Below are 20,756 nucleotides of genomic sequence, written 5' to 3'. Positions count from 1 at the left end.
CCAGCCCTCAGTCACCAGTTATGAATGCTAAATTAGCATTTCACAAAAAGATTTTTTTAATGCGGACATGTATTCAGGGGATTTCTGTTGAGTCACGTTTTTATTCATGATATAATTCAAATTATTTTGCAAATAAGATTAAGATGTACCACATGTACATTCTAAAGAGCTTTTAATAACACTCATTATGGGTATAGTGTAATGAATCAGAGTGAGAGTTCAAATAAACAGTATTCCGTTAGCACTTAAACATTTTTTCCCCTGAGCTTGCAGTAGTCTGTCTCTTAGTGTTGGACATTTAGGTAAAGTCTTATTCCATATCGCTGAAGTCCTTCATTTTTTCTCATATTTTAATTAATTGCCTTATAGAAGAAAAAACATAGATTATGTGATACGACTTCTTGAAGTTGGAATCTATCCCAAGGTGGGAATATTTTCATTTTTTTAAAATAAGGTTTTGGTTGTGTACTCATTAGCAGTTACCTTCTCCCTTCACACAGGTAATCATTGTCTTAACTTCTAAGACTGGAATTCAGATGAGCCTAATTTAACCTTTATGTAAAAATGGAACCATAACATGATACGCACACCCACACACCCTACACAATACATGTTTTTTTCTTTTTTTGTAGTATTGACAATTGAACTCAGAGTCTTGCACCTGCTGAGGGTATATTCTTTTTTGTCTTTCATTTGACTTTTTTTTTTTGGAGGTGGAACTGAGGTTTGAGCTCAGGGCTTCATGCTTACAAAACAAGTGCTCTCCCAATTGAGCCACACCTCAGTCCATTTTGCTTTGGTTATTTTGGGGGTGAGGGTCTCATGAACTATTTGCCCAGGCTGACCTTGAACCTCGGTCCTCCACATCTCAGCCTCTCAAGTAGCCAGGATTACAGGTGTGAGCAGATAACACCCACATCATTTGATATTATTTTTAAGAGATTTATTCATATTGCTCTGTGGAATTGTAGTTAGTTGGTTTTCATTACTGTATGGTTACACAAATATATTCTAGTTTATTCATATTACTATTAATGGATATATAACTCATTTCTAGTTTTTAGCTACTTTAAACAGCAAAGCCACAAACATTCTTGTAGTGCATCCTCATGTATGTGTAAGGAATTTATCTAGGTTTTATGCCTAAGGCTGGAATTGCTGAGTCATACAAAATATACTTCCCCAACTTCACTAGATTATACCAAAGTGTTTTCCAAAGCAATTTTACCAGTTTACATGCTCATCAGCTATGTATGAAAGTTGTAGTTATTTGACTTCATCACTGACTCCTAGTACTGAGGTTCTTTAAATTTAGTATCTCTTTATATGTTTATTATTTTTTTTTTGGTAGTGTTGGAGTTTGAACTCAAGGGCCTTGCACTTGCTAAGCAGATACCTACCACTTGAACCATGCCTCTAGCCCTCATTATATGTTTATGTATTAACTTTATTAGTTATAATATATGAACAATAAACTGTACCCATTTAAAAGATACAATTTCTTGAATTGAAAAAATTTTTTTCACATAAATTAATTGTACATAAAGGTTTCATTATGCTATTTACAACATGTACAAAATGTACTTTGATCAAATTCCCTCCATCAGTTCAGTGAGGACTTTCTTGTTTTGTTTTTTTGGTGGTACTGGAGATTGAACTCAGGGCCTAGAGTTTGCCAGGCAAGCACTCTACCACTTGAGCCACGCCCCAGTCCAATAGTTCACTGAATTTTGACAGTTGTATAATATATCCAAGGAACAATTACTGTGATCAAGATATAGGACATTTCGTCACTTTCAAACTATTATGCCTCTCAACATTTCTCCCAGCCCCAGTCAACTACTAATCTGCTTTCTGTTATTGTAGAATTTCCTATAAATGTAATCATATAGTATGTCTTCTTTTCTAACTATCTTCTTTCATGCATGTAGTAAGATTTTGAGTTTTTGGTAGATTTTAAGATTTCTTGTTTTTTCATGTATTCCTTTTTATTTCTGAATAGAGTTCTATTTTATTAATATATCATAATTTGTTTACCCATTCACTTGTTGCTATACATTTGGGCTGGCCTAGTTTTTGGCTCTTATGAATAAATTTGGTATGAACTGGTTATACATAAACTCTTTGTGTAGGTATGTTTTCATATCATAGGTATTTGTTTAACCCTGTGAGAAATTGCCATTTCTCCAAAGTAGCCTTACCAATTTAAGTTTGTATTCCACTAGAGAATTCTGCTTTTTTCACATCCTTGTCAACACTTGGTATTATCTTTCTTTTGTGGATATTATCATTCTTTTGTGGATGTGTAGAGGTTATGTGTTTGTATTCTTTCTGACAAATAATGTTGGGTATGTTTTCATGTGTTTGTGATACACATATTATTGTGAAGTGTCTTCAATTTGTATCTAAAAATTGGATTGTCTTTTTTTCAATGAGTTTTAAGAGTTCTTAATATATTCTATATATATATATATAAATTCCTTATTTTGTGTATGTGTTACAAATATTTTCGTCACTACTGGAGCTTGCTCTTTAATTTTCTTAACAGTGTTTTTCAAAGAGGGAACTTTTTATTTATTTATTTATTGGTGGGCTTGGTGTTTGAATTCAGGGCCTAGAGCTTGCTAGGGAGGCAAGCTCTACCTCTTGACCCATGCCCCTAGCTCTAAGTATTTTCCTCCTGAGATTTCAGTTACACATCTTAGGCCTTTCAGTGAATCACTTTTACTTCTCTGTTAATTTTTACCACTCTAATGTGTGTCATCCTTTTGATTCTTATGTGCCATCTGGGTATTATCTGTTAACACGTCTTCTGTGTTCATTGATTCTCTTTTCACCTAAATCTAATATATTGTTAAACCTGTTTACTGAGTTTATTGCAGTAGACAGGTTTAGTTTTTCATTTCCAGAATTTCTATTTGTTTGATTCATGTAGTTTCTATTACTAATTTTCTGCCAAGGTGTTCAATGTTCTGTTATTTTCCTGTACATATTTAGTGTTCTTAAAATTTCAGATCTGTGAATCTGTTTCTTTGCTCATTTTTTTATCACCTTTTATTTTGTTATGTATCTTTTAAAAAAATTATTGAACATTGAACATTGAAAATATAACTTGAAGCCTCTCCTTCAGAGAGGGTGCTTGCTTTTTTTCTGAATTCTGATTAGGAGCATTAGTAATTCTGAATCACTTTAATCCAGTTACAGGAATTGCAGTGATTTTAAACTGATCTTTAGTATTTTTAAGAGCTATTCTATTTTCCATTTCCTCCTCTGGGGTGTAATCCTTTATGGTTTGAACCGAAGCATAGGGCTAATCAGGATTCCCCCATCTCCCTTTGTTGGTAGGTGCTGAACACCTTACAGTGTTCAAACTGCTCTTTTGATTGACAGGTGCCCCTTAGGGAAAAGCTACTCAAAATGACTGCCTTATCTCTGGTTTCCATCTTCTGGATTTTGGCCCTGTAGACCTTCATTGCTTTGTTACCTTTCTGATTCCGTCAAACACACTTACATTTGTCCAGGTTTTCTAGTTGTCCTAAGCAGGGAGATTGACCCACTGTTAACAAATTTTCTCAACTTTGTTTTGAACTTTCTTGTTGAGTGTTTCATAGGTAATGTTTTTGAAATTTCTAAGACCTGTTTTTATTTCTAGTTTCTCTCCTTTTTGGGCATGTATGTTTTAGAAAAATAGGATTGTATTCTTGTTTGGTAAACAAGATTATTGGTGTGTGTTATAGCCATTGAAATTTTTTTCAGCTCTTGTTTTTTTGGGGGGGATTGGTACTGAGTTTCGAACTCAGGGCTCTACACTTGCTAGGTAGGTGCGCTACCACTTGAGCCACTCTGCCAGCATCATCTTTCTTTCTCTCTCTTTTTTTTGCAGTACTGGGGTTTGAACTCAGGACCTACATTTTGAGCCACTCCGTTAGCCCTTTTTCGTGATGAGTTTTTTCGAGATAGGGTTTCATCAACTATTTAATTTACCTGGGCTGGCTTTGAACCACGATCCTCTGATCTCTGTCTCCTGAGTAGCTAGGATTACAGGTGTGAGCCACTATCACCCAGTTTGCGTCATCTCTTCTTAAAGTTTTTTTTTTTTTCAGTTTATTTTGATATGTTTCTTTTATGTTAGAGGCCCTGCTTAATTGCATGCTGATCTCTGGTTATTTGGTCATATTTAAGAGCACAAACTAAGAAACAATTGGAAGCTGAATGGGCAAAAACAGAGAGATAGTTGAAGTTTTACTTCATAGTGAGTGATCTGTCTACAGTGTTACTATCTTTCCTTATGGGCAGGTGACATTCCTCCTAGAAGATGCAATTTCCCAGTCCAGAGATGTGCCCAAAGTATAAAAACTGGGTGGAGAAAAGGATGTGGGTCTATGTTATCATCTTTGTGCCTGTGTTTACTCAGTTAATTACTACTGTTCAGTTGCTCTCAATCAAAAGACCTTCCTTTACCATCTCCAAAGAAGAAAACTCTACTATTTTATTAGGATTTGAGAAGGCTGTTTGCTTGTCTCATAGAGTAGTGTAGAAGACCTGAAGAACTGTGTATCTTTTACAGACATGTTTTCAGTAAATATTCCTCATTCACCCCTCCCCCTTTCCAGAATTCCTTGGTGCTGTTTATTCCTTGAAAGTTTTGCTGATTGTGGAGTGTCAGTTTTCCTTGTTGCCAACTTAGGATTCTATTTTTTGGAGGCCTGCTAAGCCTTTTACTGTTCTTCATTAGCTGCCTGGCTTTCAGATTGTTTTTATTCCCTACACTGTCCTGTTTCCATCCTCTTAGATTTTAGACACTTTTAACAAATCTCTATTCTTGTTATAAAGGATTAGCAAAAGTGCATTATTTCAGTTTGATCATCTCTGTTTACTAAGAAGTCCAAATATATTTGTTTACTTTTTAGCAAATTTTGCATTTGCCTCATTTAAATTTTATTATAATGTAAAACTTAAATTTACTGCATTAAACAACGTACCAAGATCAAAATGTACTATTGTCTTTTTTCTTTTATCTGAGAGGTTAGAAATACTTTCTTGCACTATAAAAACCCTAACAGAAATCTACCTAGTTTTTTTAGGTTATTTTTTAAAAATTACAAAAACTATATAATGAACTTGCATCACCTAGTTTTATAGTATATTTTCTTTTTTCTGTTTGACACATAGCTGTACATGTTTATGGGACACAGTGTGATGTTTTTATATATATGTACATTATGCAGTGATCAAGGTAATTAGCATATCCACCACTTCAAACATTTATCATTTCTTTATGGCAAGAATATTTGGAACCTTCCTTTCTAGCTATTTTGAAATGTACAGTAGTATAGGGAGGGGGAGTGGCTTAAATAGTAGAGTGCTTGCCTAGCGAGGATGAGACCCTAAGTTCAAATCCCAGTACCACCAAGAAAATTTATATACAGTATATTGTTAACTACATTCATTGTATTGTGCAATAGAACACCAGATTATACTCCTTCTATCTACTATTATAGTTAGTACCCTTTGACCAACCATTCCACATTTCCTTCTTCCCCTACTTTCCCTACTTCTGGTGACCACTATTCTACTCTGTTTTTTATGAGATCAGCTCTAGTTTTTACTTTAAAAATTATGGGAGCATTATGAAGAGACAACAAGTGAAAATTCTGTTTATACTCTAGTTCCTATTCTTTTTGGACGCTGATGGAATTTACACCTAATTGTAACTCTTAGAATGTTTATAAATTTTAAGGTTATATAATGGAAGAGTGCTAGATAGAAGAGAAAGGTACAAAATTAATTACCAATTAGGCATATGAAAGTATTTGATAATCATTTTCGACATCTCATGAGCCCAGGCCTTTTAAATTTTTTGTTTAGTTATTTTACCTTCTATTTTTATATCATATTGTACAATATTAGTGGTGACATATGAATAGCTCATCACATTGTAATTCTCCAGAATTTTGTTTAAATTTCCCAACACCAGAGTTCTAACATTAGACCTTGCTTTTAGACAGGTCTTCACCAAATTATTCTTAGGAATCTGTGGGGTTTTTCCTCCTTCCTTTTCTCTCTCACTTTCTTTATTTCTGTCTCTTTCTTCCTCCCTCTCTTTGTTCTTTCTTTCTTTCTTTCTTTTTTCTTTTTTTTTAACAAGTATTACATCAGGTATCCTATTAAAGAAATGGGCAGGATTTAAGCCGGACAGGATTTAAGGTCCAATTACCCATAACTTTACTTTCCCTAATGTCTTACGGTTTTTTGTTGTTAAGTATGTGGTTAGACACCTTGATCATTTACCTTTTTTTTTTTTGTGGTATTGGGGTTTGAACTCAGGGCCTACACCTTGAGCCACTCCACCAGCCCTATTTTTGTGATGGGTTTTTTTGAGATAGGGTCTCACAAACTATTTGCCTAGGCTGGCTTCGAACTGAGATCCTCCTGATCTCTGCTTCCTGAGTAGCTAGGATTACAGACATGAACCACTGATGCCTGGCCCGATCATTTGCCTTGTTGACTTGCACACCTGTTAACAAGCACTCGTAGCTGGAAACTAACCCACTGTAAACATTGTTCCATTTTCACATTAATGGCAAAATTAATAAATATTACCTTCCTTAAACTTTTTAACTAAAAGTAGAGCTGAAAATTTGGAAGTCTTGAGGAAATCTCCCCTTCCCCTTTTTTTTAATGTGCTTTAAGAAGCAGCTTAATTTAATTTTGAATTATTAAGCAGATTCAAGAGATGTGTATTACAGAAACAGTTAATATTTTTGGTAGAGTATCTCATTTAAAATATATGATTTAATTATATGAGCACTTTCTCTCTGTTTTATAGATGAGGAAACAAGCCCAAAAGGGTATTTAACTTGGCCCAAACCACTTCCCATAAAGTAGAAAAGAGAACTTGAACTTAGCTCTTTTTGTCTTGGCATCCCATGCTTTCCCAGAGTACTTTATGACCTCTTTCCTGTCCTGGTTCTAATACTACTTACGCAAGTCTCTGGAAAGAAAAGGGAGTGGCAAGCACGTCAAAGTCTTAATATACTGGAAGAATTTATCAATTATATTGGAAAGATTTGAATTTTTTAGTACATTGCCTTAACACATTTAGAAAGACTCAAATATCTTGATATGTAACCTACTTTTTACATTATAATAAAATTCACTAATTTGGAAAAGACCTGTCTTTAAAAACGAGATATGGAAGATTGTGTGTGCATTTTACAGTTTATGAAGTATTTGTTTGATCATCACAATACTAAAGTTAGCTATTGCAATTGGGGAATGAGGTTTACACCCAAAGAACTCAAACTGTTGTTTGAATTAGTTAAAATAAAATGTAGAATATTTAAAAACAAATGGAGCTCTATTGACTGCAAATACATGCAGTAATTTAAACTAGGTCAACATCACCATTCATTCAAATTTTAGCTTGAAATTATTCTTGGGGATATACTTTAATGAATAGATAAAGCCAAATTTGTAATTAGCATGTTAATTTTATAGTCTTTTAAAATGTACTTGATAGTACTTTAAAACTGTTTTCTTATACTTTTAAAACATTGCCTTTGAGTCTGGTTTATACCTATGAAGGAAATATTTTCTAACAAAAGGTAAATTTCTTTGGAAGTGTGTGGGAGAAGGTGAGGTTATGTATGATGGATGTGTTTTTTATCCATATATGAAAATATAAGAATGAAACCTGTTGAAATTGTTTTAAGAAGGAGGGAAGAGAGAATGATAGAGGGGGTAAATCTTATCTAAGATATATTATAAGCACATATGTAAATATCACTATGTATCCCCCTGTACAACTAATATATGCTAATAAAATTAAAAAAAAAAAGTTCAGAGCCAAGCACATAGCAGCTCCTACGGCTTTGGAAGGTGCAATGGATAAAACTCATTCATCAGAGGTGGCACCCAGATTCAGTATGTTGCAGTCATTTCATCACAGGTCTGATGTCAGAGGCTCTGGGAGAAGAACTGGGATTGAGGTGGGGCAGTGGTGAAAGTGAGGAGTCAGTTGGGGGCAGTGAGGAGATACTTTCTCCTCAGCCAAGAGGTAGAGCCAAACATTGCTTAGAAGAGAATATTCTTCCTTCCTCTGTTTTTCCACTAAGCTTGATACAAGGTAAAGAGCAGGCCCTGGTAAGGCTGGGGGTGGGAAGGAAGAAGAGAAGAAAGAAATCTTAGGCATTTGCTTTAGGTAGGAAGAAGAGTTTCTGTTGTTACTGCCATCCTTCTCACCTGGCTATTTGTGTACAAAAACCTCCACATAAATGTGCTTATGTATATATGTATGTGTGTAGGGAGAAGAGTTAGGAGCAGAAGGTACTGCTAATGTCTCCGGCTGTCCACACAACTATTGTTGTTTCCCTATTGGGACAAATCTGTATTTGTATTATCTTTGTTATATATAGATTCAAGAGACAAGTAGGCTTTAAAAAACTTTAGCATTTGAAGGGCATTGTTGGTAATTTAGAAACTGCTAATCACCAACTCCTGTCAGTCTGTGTCCACTCACCTCTTAAAACCACCTACTCTACTTCATCTTTAACGGCTGTGCCACAATATATTATTTCTTGCTTCAGTCTCTGCTTTAGTTTAGCAGTTGTCTTCACTTTCCTTAGATCACATCTTCCTCTAATTCTTGGTCAGAGTGAACAACATGCCTCTCCATTGCTTAAAATCCTTTTGTGGACCAGGAGCAGAGGCTCACAGCTGTAATCCCAGCTACTCTGGAGGTGGAGATCAGGAGGATTTTCAGTTCAAGATCAGCCAAGCAAAAAGTTAGCATGACCCCATCTCAATCAATAAACTGGACATGTCAGTACATACCTGTCATCCCAACTACACTGGAAACCATAGGTAGGAGGATCATGGTCCAAGGCCATCCTGGGCAAAAACATGAGACCCTACCTGAAAAATAATTAAAGCAAAAAAGGGCCGGGGGCATGGCTGTAGTGGTGGAGCATCTGACTAGCAAGTCCAAGTTCCCTTGATTCAAACCCCAGTACTGCCAAAAAATAATAATATTAATTTCCTTTTCTGTGGCATCATTTTGTTGTTACGTGTAAAATCTAAGTCCCTTAATATGAGTATAATAGAGCTGTGATCTAAATTCCTGTTTCTTCCTTTTCATTCCCCTACTATACATCCTGAGGGGTTTTTTTTGTTGTTGTTGTTGTTTTGTGATAATGGGGTTTGAACTCAGGGCCTGGAGGTTGGTAGGTAGGCGCTCACTTGAGCCATACCCTCAACACTCATGCTGAGGTTTTTAGGGATCACTAAAGTGTAGTTTCCAGAGTCTTCCCCAGCAGTCTGGCCTTTGTGTGTAAGGTTTACCCTATTTGGGATATGCTCTGATTTGGGATATGCTCTCCCTGCTTATTTAGCCAGATAATTCTAAGTAAGTGAGCCCTCAAAGCTCAGATCAAGTATCATTTCTTTTTCCTGGAATGCTGAGTGAAGATCCTTTACATGTCTCCCCAAGTGCATCCCTGTCACAGTGCCCAGCACTCTGCATTTTGATTATTTTCATCTGTGTTATTAATTATGAATACTGTTTTTTTTTTTTGTAAGTTTTTTTTTTTTCATTTTTCTTTTATTATTCATATGTGCATACAAGGCTTGGTTTATTTCTCCCCCCTGCCCCCACCCCCTCCCTTACCACCCACTCCACCCCCTCCCGCTCCCCCCCTCAATACCCAGCAGAAACTATTTTGCCCTTATCTCTAATTTTGTTGTAGAGAGAGTATAAGCAATAATAGGAAGGAACAAGGGGTTTTGCTGGTTGAGATAAGGATAGCTATACAGGGCATTGACTCACATTGATTTCCTGTGCATGGGTGTTACCTTCTAGGTTAATTCTTTTTAATCTAACCTTTTCTCTAGTTCCTGGTCCCCTTTTCCTATTGGCCTCAGTTGCTTTAAGGTATAATTATGAATACTGTTAATGTTTATTATCACTTCCTTTTTTTCTCTCAGTTCAGAGGTTCACTTATGGGCAGAGACAAGTGTTTCATCTCTACATTCTCAGTAAAGGTTGTGCCACACAGGAGTTACCCCTAAAATAGTGAAGTGTTAAATCTTTTCATCTTATGGTTGAGAAACCAAAGCCCAGAGAGATAAACCATTTTGCAAAGATTATATGGTGTTTGGAAGGACAGAGCCTGCCTTTTGGCCAAGTGTTTGTTTTCTTCTATCAGGAATTACAGGCGTAGATGTTTATAAGGGCTAGATAAGAAATAAAAATGAGAAAAGTAGACTGGACAATATGCTGTCATTTTTCTGGAACTCATGACTCATAGTCTATTTTCTCATGTATGATAAATGTTTTGGAGGAAGGAAGAGGGGAAAAGAATGTATTAGAGGGTGAATATGATCAATGTACATGATATGCATGCATAAAAATATCCAATGAAATCCCTTTGTATGATTAATATACGTTAATTAAAAAATGTTTTCGTATACATAATACTTGTATCTTCTTCCTGCATTATCACATAAGAAAAAATAGTATGAAAATGGTTGTATTGTGGCCTGATGAATGACAGAAGATTCAAGGATCAAGTGTTCTTTCTCTGTGCCACACAACTTTGTATGTACATAAATGTGACATTTCTTAGGTTATGAACATTAGGTTCATGTCCTAATGTTCCGACCTTTCCAGTTTCATCTCTTATCATTGAACCCCTATCCTAGTTTATGCACACATACACACGTACCCTAAATTTCAACTTTACTCAGTTGTAGTCCTCCAATGTGCCATTTTAAATGCCCCGCATCTGTCTTTCCTGCCAGCTCTGCTTGAATTAGTCTCTTATCTCTAGTCCCACTGTCACCAACTCTCATTGTTTGGTGCTAGATAAACCTCCAGTTCAGAATTCTAAGCTCAAGAGCCATTCCTAGGCATAGAACTTCTTATTTATCTATGATATGTGTGTGTGTGTGTGTGTGTGTGTGTGTGTGTGTGTGTCCATCTGTCTTAGTGTTATTAGAGTATACAAACACTTTTTCACCTGCATCATTTAGGACTTGCCTAGAAGTCTCAAAGTTAAAGCAGAATCCAGGATTAAATTTTATGGTTCCGGAGTTTTCAGGAGGTGACATACTGCCTCTGGTATCAAATTTGATTAAACTGGATAATTTTAATGCCACTTGGTTCTATTGGGGAGGAAGAATTTAATTGCTTACTCTAGAGAAATTGGATTTTTTTTTTTTACTGTGTAAGGAACAGAACATTTATTAAAATTATCTTGGTGACCTGAAAGGGAGAAATATGCTTTTTCTTCCTTGGCAGAAGCAGGTACAGGGCATTATTAGCATGTAGTAAAAATTGAATAATTGAGTAATACTGACTTTCTTGGGATTTAGCCTTCTAGCCCCTGCTGTGTGATTAGTTCTTTCCAACTTGCTAGCATCCCTGAGCAGGGAGTCTGCAGAGGTTTAGGAAGAAAAAAACTTTAGCACGTCTCAGGTACTAAAGACATTTGATTTAATTTCAGGTTACACATGGTTATCTGGTTTCCCGTGGCAACCTCCAGTTTGCCCTACTTTATAATCAGAGGATGGCAGCATACATTGCTCTTTTGATGACATCACCTGGAAGTGGCTGTAGAGAACAGAGTTTGCCTCAAAAGAAGAGACAAGGGTCACTAAAGAGTACAGAGGAGTCTGAGGTTCCTTCAAAAAAAGGGCGCTCTCCCTAGCTCAGGTTTCATTCTTTTTTTTTTTTTTTTTTTTTTTTTTTTTTCATTTTTCTTTTATTATTCATATGTGCATACAAGGCTTGGTTCATTTCTCCCCCCTGCCCCCACCCCCTCCCTTACCACCCACTCCACCCCCTCCCGCTCCCCCCCTCAATACCCAGCAGAAACTATTTTGCCCTTATCTCTAATTTTGTTGTAGAGAGAGTATAAGCAATAATAGGAAGGAACAAGGGGTTTTGCTGGTTGAGATAAGGATAGCTATACAGGGCATTGACTCACATTGATTTCCTGTGCGTGTGTGTTACCTTCTAGGTTAATTCTTTTTGATCTAACCTTTTCTCTAGTTCCTGGTCCCCTTTTCCTATTGGCCTCAGTTGCTTTAAGGTATCTGCTTTAGTTTCTCTGCATTAAGGGCAACAAATGCTAGCTAGTTTTTTAGGTGTCTTACCTATCCTCACCCCTCCCTTGTGTGCTCTCGCTTTTATCATGTGCTCATAGTCCAATCCCCTTGTTGTGTTTGCCCTTGATCTAATGTCCACATATGAGGGAGAACATACGATTTTTGGTCTTTTGAGCCAGGCTAACCTCACTCAGAATGATGTTCTCCAATTCCATCCATTTACCAGCGAATGATAACATTTCGTTCTTCTTCATGGCTGCATAAAATTCCATTGTGTATAGATACCACATTTTCTTAATCCATTCGTCAGTGCTGGGGCATCTTGGCTGTTTCCATAACTTGGCTATTGTGAATAGTGCCGCAATAAACATGGATGTGCAGGTGCCTCTGGAGTAACAGTCTTTTGGGTATATCCCCAAGAGTGGTATTGCTGGATCAAATGGTAGATCGATGTCCAGCTTTTTAAGTAGCCTCCAAATTTTTTTCCAGAGTGGTTGTACTAGTCTACATTCCCACCAACAGTGTAAGAGGGTTCCTTTTTCCCCGCATCCTCGCCAACACCTGTTGTTGGTGGTGTTGCTGATGATGGCTATTCTAACAGGGGTGAGGTGGAATCTTAGTGTGGTTTTAATTTGCATTTCCTTTATTGCTAGAGATGGTGAGCATTTTTTCATGTGTTTTCTGGCCATTTGAATTTCTTCTTTTGAGAAAGTTCTGTTTAGTTCACATGCCCATTTCTTTATTGGTTCATTAGTTTTGGGAGAATTTAGTTTTTTAAGTTCCCTGTATATTCTGGTTATCAGTCCTTTGTCTGATGTATAGCTGGCAAATATTTTCTCCCACTCTGTGGGTGTTCTCTTCAGTTTAGAGACCATTTGTTTTGATGAACAGAAGCTTTTTAGTTTTATGAGGTCCCATTTATCTATGCTATCTCTTAGTTGCTGTGCTGCTGGGGTTCCATTGAGAAAGTTCTTACCTATACCTACTAACTCCAGAGTATTTCCTACTCTTTCTTGTATCAACTTAAGAGTTTGGGGTCTGATATTAAGATCCTTGATCCATTTTGAGTTAATCTTGGTATAGGGTGATATACATGGATCTAGTTTCAGTTTTTTGCAGACTGCTAACCAGTTTTCCCAGCAGTTTTTGTTGAAGAGGCTGCTATTTCTCCATCGTATATTTTTAGCTCCTTTGTCAAAGATAAGTTGCTCATAGTTGTGTGGCTTCATATCTGGATCCTCTATTCTGTTCCACTGGTCTTCATGTCTGTTTTTGTGCCAGTACCATGCTGTTTTTATTGTTATTGCTTTGTAATATAGTTTGAAGTCAGGTATTGTGATACCTCCTGCATTGTTCTTTTGACTGAGTATAGCCAAGGCAATACTCAGGTTTCATTCTTAAAGGAGATTTCAGAACCATCTACAGCAGCTTGGGGATATGAAGGAATGAGACCAAGTCCTATAAGTCTTTTAAGGATAAATCTGAATCGTATTATTTGCAAATTATAGATAAAATTTCAGTGCAGCAACAATAATAATTATTATTAAGTACATGATCTTACTTAGTTCCTTACATATATAATCTCATCACAATATCCCTGCAAGCAAAGTATTAGTATCCTGGCATACGTGAAGAAATAAGTATTTATTGATCTCTTAAGGTATGAAGCTGAAGGAAGGAGGGGATAACATTAACTGCAAGCATTCAGCTTTGGAATACCATTTTTATTGTTTCTGTGATCTCAAAATTCCTGTTAGTCTCAATTGCATGTATTATAAAATAGTGTACTAATGAATGTCTATCAGTGATAGCTTCTAGCCAATCAGAAAAACATAAATTACAGTAATCTTAGTCCAGCTCTCTCATTTTACATATTAGGATATTGAATCCCAGAAATTAAGTAAAGCTTGAAGCCAGGTTTTCTGACTCCTACTAATTTGTGTATTATACCATACCCATACACATTGAAATAGGATTTGAATAAATGAAGCAGCCTTGTAGTTCCACAAATAGTATTAGGTGAAGGAAGCGGATAGAGTAAACAAATAACATATTGTGCATTGGGAACAGTTCTTACTTACCTAGTGGTGGATTTATTGAATGTTGTTCAAGTCTTAACATATTAATATACTAATTAATGTACCTAATGTTTCTGAGTGATCTAAGTCTTTAGAAATCTCTAGTGCCCTGCTGTTCATTTGAAGGAAGTCCTGTTTATTAACAAGGACAGGCCTGTACAGATGAATCATAAATATATACATTAAGCTGAATCTTGAAGTGGATATGAGTGATAATGACTGGTCATATGACATATAAAAACATGATTTATATGTGTATGTTCTTGAAATAGTCACAAAATGCTGTGTACTGTGTATATCCTTTTTCTAAAGTGAAAGCTATGGGAGTCTAATGGAAAACTGAATAATCTTAGTGGCACATATTTACTATGCAAAGCATTTTACATAAATTTCATTTAATCCTCATAACATCCAGGATTGTGAATGTTACCTTCAGTTTAACAACTTTTTAAAATGAATCCTTCTCAGAACATTTTCCTTGACATTTTATTATAGAATCTTCAAATGTATAGGAAAGTTCAAAGAATTGTCAGTGAAAGTCTGTTACACATTTAGATTCCATAATTGTTACTGTTTTTCTCCATTTGCTTTATTATATATCTAATCCATTTATCCATCCATTGGTCCATCTTAGCTTTTGTTGTATTTCAAAGTGAGTTGCAGGTATTTACTACATTTAACTCCTGAACATATAAGTATTATGAACTAGATAGAGTTAAAAAATATGTTATCCCTACTTTTTTTACTTTATTTATTTTTGGTGGGAATGGGGTTTGAACTGAGGGCTTCAGGCTTGCAAAGCAGGCATTCTGTTGTTTGAGCCACACCTCCAGTCAGTCCATTTTGCTCTGGATATTTTGGAGATGGAGTTTAGTGAACTATTTGTCTGGCCTGGCCTTGAACTGAAGTCCTCCTGATCTCAGACTCCCAAGTAGCCAGGATTATAGGTGCCCAGCATGTTATCCCTCTTGAAAAAACAAAAACAGAAAGCTAGAGCCTTTAATTCTGTGTTTTGAGTACTGTGTACTCAGTCACTTGGGGCTTTTCCCCAAGAAATAATTAGATGTTTCAAAAAAATGCATTCTATCCATGTTAAAATCACTCATACCCCATTAATGAAAAATAAAAATCTGTAGGGAGGAGGGGATACCCCCATTGAATTCCTACGCCATAGTAAGTCAGCATTATGAAGTGAAATCTTACCTCATTTTTTATTTTAAATGAGTCTGAGATGACTACAACATTCCTAAACACTCTTCTTCTAATAAGGGGAATTTGATTAGCAAATTAGTTCAGCACTTTGGTAATGATGTTGGAACTTTACTTCACTGACTATTTCCCCCCTTTTCTCTTCTTTCTGGGTGTGACTAAATTGCCTATAGCATGCTGCATGGTTGCTGGTAAAACAGGAAATGGGGTAAGTAATTTAGGTAGGGAGTTTTTATCACCATTTAAATACAAGTTACCTGATTCTTAAGGTACTTTTATTACTTCTGTCTCCTTTTTGCAGAGTAAATTCACTAGCTACTAGAGAAATTGGCACAAAGAAACAATTATTATTGTATAAATTTAGCATTATTCAGTTAGGTTACTTATATAGCATATTAGTAATCTATTGAAATGGATTCATTTTTTTGTATGTGTAGCTTTAATGTGAATATAAGTATATGTTTTACATGCTTTAGACACTTACATAAAGATTTATTACCTAAGATAATACATTTTGCATTGTTTTAGAAACTAAAGTACAAACTAAGCCATAAATGATGAACAGTAAAATTCTGGTTAAGGCAGAACAGTGAGTTTATACACAGATACCACATAGAAAACATAAATGTACAATTCTTGGAATCCTTACAGGCCAAATGCATTTTAGAATTTAGAATCTTTGAATTCTAGGAATGTAATATGGTGCTAGAAGTCATATATAATATGCTCCTTTCTTTAATGTATAATTAAACATTAATATTTCTGCAATGAAACAATAATATTTACACCAAATTTGCTAAACAAAGTAAATTATCTCATATGTTCAAATCGGGATTTGGTGCTGTTTTAAAAAACACTTAATTCTTCATAGCATGTTGGATTTTGAAACTGAAAGTTCTGTACCATAGAAGGGACCATGTGACTATTAGAGGTTCCTGTATACTCTGTTGAGAAAAGTCCAGAGCTATAGATTTCTGAAGTAGAAACTCATACTTGGTTAAATGATTTATAGAAAAAGTAATTTTGTTTTGTTTTATATTTCACATCTGTACTTTTCAAAGGTTAATAACCACATATTTACCAAAGGTTTGGAGGTTTAATTAGGTTTTATTAAATTAGTCTCAAAGGTGTAATAACAAAGCTTGATGCTATATTTTTAGAAAATTATTACCATAGTAAAAACATGTATTTCCTAAATGTTTTTAGTTTGCAACCATTTTGCTTATGAGTTACTCCTTCCCCCTCTTTTTATCAAAGAATTTTTAAAATAAGCTTAGTTTCTTTGAAAAGAACTTGACCCAAATAGAAATATTGGAACCAAAAAATATAGGACACGAGTCTTTTTCTTCAGTGTCCTTAGTTCATTCTAGGTTAAAAGATAACAGAAGAATCTTCATAAAAGAAATAATTTCTCTTTTTTTTATATTTTGGTAGTACTAGGGCTTGAACTCATGGTCTCACAGTTGCCAGGCAGGCGCTCTACTATTTGAGCCACTTTTCCAGCCCAAGAAATGATTTTTTAATTTAGAAATTTAGAGAAAAAGCAATTGCCTTGGACATTCTGGTTATTCTTTTCTTTAGAATGGTGGTTGTGTTGTATCTATAGCAAAAGTGATTACAAACTGACATTCACAGCAGTAGTTATCTGACAGAGAGTGAGAAATGCAGTTACTATGTATGAAATGGGGACTGCATTTACCTTTGTGAGTGCTAACCTCTCTGAAATACATGCCAAGGACCTCTATAAACATATTTACTGTAAATTATAATTAGAAAAGCTATTAGCCACATTCTAATTTTAGGGTTGAATATCTGACATCTTGAATACTTATTTCTGCCCTACATGTGGATAAGGTTTCCAAGCTATTTCCAAAGTTTCCTTTACTCCTATTTTTTAATCTGAAGGGGAAAAGTGCTATAGTTGAAGTCTTTTAACTGGTCTAACATGCTCTATATTTCAAAATACTGAGGGATTTAAAATAGCAATTTTCTTAAATATATAATGAATAATGTTTTAACTCATTTTTAGGATTAGCTTTGGTGTGACCTTTTGAACTCTAAAGTCTAAATAACTTTTTAAATAGTTTCTGTTCTTAAGTTTTTCTGTTTCACCTTTTTATCCTTTAAAATGTATCCTCAAAAAATGTATTGTCATATGTTAATTATGTACTTTCAACTGTGACACTATGCAAATATTAAACTGTTGATACAGTATAAAGGTAGTCTTTAAAAATACCTAAATGTTTCTTATATTTATAGAATTAGATGCAGTTTATGAAGCTTAGTATTTGAGTAAGTTCTTGAATGTAGAGAAATAGTTGTCAAATGTAGGGCTTACCTGAGTATTTCATTGTTAAACCATAATCCCAAAGCATATGAAAGCACTTTCTGTAATTAGGTATAGTCTTGGCTAGATGTAGAATGAGTAGGTTATTTATTTCTTAATTTGTATTTTTAGAGGAACAGTGGTCTTTATATTCTTTTTTCCAGATTAATTTAACCTTACTTTTTATTTTCTGCCTGCAGTTGGTAGTGCCTTTTGTCTTGCAGAATTAAATTACAATGGACATTGCTTATAAAAGAGTAGTTTCTATCAGTAAAAATTAGACATTAAAAGACAAGTTGGCCCTAAGATCTTTTGTTAAAAGCAGTCCTGTAAATAGCCATAAAACTGGTTTGAGGTTTTAATTATTAGGATAATGTGGACTTTTTAGTAATATCCCAGTTTCTCAACAGAATAAAGCAATTTTAATAATACCATACCATATCTCTTACTTCAGATCTTTTCTATTACAATTTTAAGTGATAAACTAAAACTAGATTTCATAATGGAAACTTCCCAAATCTGTGTGTTGGCTCATGAGTTGATTTTAGGGAAATGTGAGGTTTTTATTCAGATATTTATGTATCAACTACTTTGATAAGCATTTCAGAACATTGTTACTGCAGTATTTAGTATATCTTCCTCAGCAATAAAGAAAAAAGTATAGCTTTTACATTGATTTCTCAAAAGTAAGCCCCATTTTCAGCAAGGGAGGAGGTATAAGCATTTCTAACACAGATATGACTATTGTTAATAGATGGTTTTATGGTTTCTGAGCAATAACAATTATCTCTCTTTTTTTATCTTCCAGAATGTATAAGTCCTGAAATCTGGCAATTCCAGCTCAGAAAAATACATTTTTGTCATTGAATCTTTAAAAATTGTATTATATGTCATTAAGAAAAAGTAGTTCCTTGATTTTGCTAGAATATAGGTCCATAAGATGAGTTTTTGTCTTTAATACGAAAAAATGAAGTTTTTCCTGTTAGTGAATTACTTTTTATGTTATTCAGAAAGCATAGTCTGTCGCTGGGAAGAAATGATATAGTTCCACTAAAAGAAGCCTACAAATGGATAACTCACCCTCTGTTTTCAGAAGAACTGGGTGTTCCCATTGATGGAAAGGTACTGGGTCATCAGTGTTGTTTTCATTCTCTGGCTTCATTGGTTTTACTTTATTCTTTGGCAGAGTTTTGGGTAGCCAAAAGAATCTTTTCCTTAAATAATTCAGAAAGGATTTCTAAGCTGTAAAAATATTAATTTCTCATAGTGTTATATTGAGGTTAAAGCCCCTGTTGATGTTCTTTCCCAAAGACTTTGTGATCCAAGACACAAGTAAGGTATACCTATTGATCTGAAAAGTTTGAAATGAACCTTTGCCTTTAATTGGAGGAACAGATTTAGTGACACAAAGCAAACACAAATAACTGAGCAAGTATAGAGTCAACTCTAGACTATTTAATTTTGGTTTATCTCTGACTGATCTTATCTTCAAATACATAGACAGTCCCTATTCACCTTCAGTGAGAATGAAGTTCAGTCCAATCTGAACTTGTTGCTGTCTCAAGTCCCTTTGTTTACTTTTAGGCAGAGACTGCTTTTGAAACCAGAACACTTAGCCACCTTCCTAATTCCAGAGAAGATCTCGCCTCAATCTCTGGAATGGATTGAACTTCAGGGAAGAGCTCAACAGGTTTCTGGATGTGAAATCAGGACATATCCCTGGCTCATCTTAAAATAGATTTTAATAGGATGTCCTTATTGCTTCATTTTTGTTTGAAGGAAGTTCCCTGTGTGTTAGACATACTCCTATTAAAGTAAAATCACAAAATCATCTTCCAAAGCTAAATAGCTAAGGTTTTAAAAAAAACGAGTCTAAATTATATATTCTCTGTTAGTAAGAATAAGTTCTGACTGTCCTTTAAACTGAATACTGAGAGAATAGAGAATAAAACTACTTCACAGGATAGTATGAACAGGAAATGAGGTAATGAAAGTACTTTGGAAATTAGAGAAGTGATTAATGCAAAATATTTTTACCTCAAATTTCAGTTTTGAAGCACAAATAATTTTACGTGTTGAATCAGTGAGAACAGAAAATAGAAAACAAAAGATGTAATAGTGTTTTAATAGATCAGGCTGAGTGAAATTCTCTTTATTAGGAAATGTGTGGTTCATTTTAATTTTATTTCACAGGTTAGAATAGGAGCAAAAAAAAAAGCTATTTATTATTGTAATTTTAGAGTAGTTAACAGGCTTCTAATGATCCAGTGAACTCAGTACATACAAAACTCATTAAATATAGAACTCAATAAAAAAGATAAATTGTAACATGGTATGTCATTTATAGCATCTTTCTAATGTGGAATTTTTTATATTCTCTGCAGAGCTAAAACTATATCGAGTATGAAATTGTACTTTCATAATGTATGAGAGAATTCATTGTAGCATTTATTTAACTTTAGAAAAATTTTCTACAACTAAATGTCTGACATTCCTTAGACTTGAAAGATGTCATTTCAGTAAGATTAAATAAAGCAGTTTTCCAAGAGCATGTCTAATATCTCAAGAAGTGTATACATATGTTTGTATTCATAAAAAATGGTCAGAGTGGAGTAGGATTGAAAAGCCATCTGGCACTTGATTATTTTGTAACTTGGAGGAATCACTTTTTTAATAAAACAAAAAATAAAGAGCTCTCTTTTAAAACTTAAATCCATTAAGAAATTTGAGCACTTAAAAATAAGCTTCCTACAGAGTTTTCAAGGATGTAAATAAAATGTTTTTGCCCTACTAGTGATTCCACTCACAGTACTGATAGTTCTTTGTTTCTTTTAGTTATCTCTTTCCAGTTCCCTGCATTCTTGCTCATTTTTATACCTAATTTTTGTATTGGTCCAAAAAAATACAAATTTAATTTTTTTTTATTTTAAAACTTTTTTGCTAGTATCACTAGTGACTGAGTTTTAGAAGTTAAAAAAAAAGAAGCAAAAAAATTTCCTTTCCAGCTGCCTTGTGTGCAAGCTTATTTGAGAGCA

General features: G+C 34.6%; 1 protein-coding gene across 7 annotated transcripts in view; it reads left to right on the top strand.

The window, feature by feature from the left end:
* Positions 1-20,756, top strand: part of Pus10 (pseudouridine synthase 10) — a 76,200-nt gene that overhangs the window by 22,616 nt on the left and 32,828 nt on the right. For all 7 annotated transcript variants that reach the window (XM_074049801.1, XM_074049799.1, XM_074049800.1 and 4 more), the window contains 2 exons: positions 15,569-15,603; positions 18,732-18,843. In XM_074049801.1, the coding sequence (XP_073905902.1) occupies positions 15,569-15,603; positions 18,732-18,843 (147 nt within the window). The remainder of the gene's footprint in view (positions 1-15,568; positions 15,604-18,731; positions 18,844-20,756) is intronic.

Source organism: Castor canadensis, chromosome 12 (assembly GCF_047511655.1).
Source record: "Castor canadensis chromosome 12, mCasCan1.hap1v2, whole genome shotgun sequence".
NCBI classification, from domain to species: Eukaryota; Metazoa; Chordata; class Mammalia; order Rodentia; family Castoridae; genus Castor; species Castor canadensis.
This window is presented reverse-complemented; position numbering and strand designations above follow the sequence as displayed.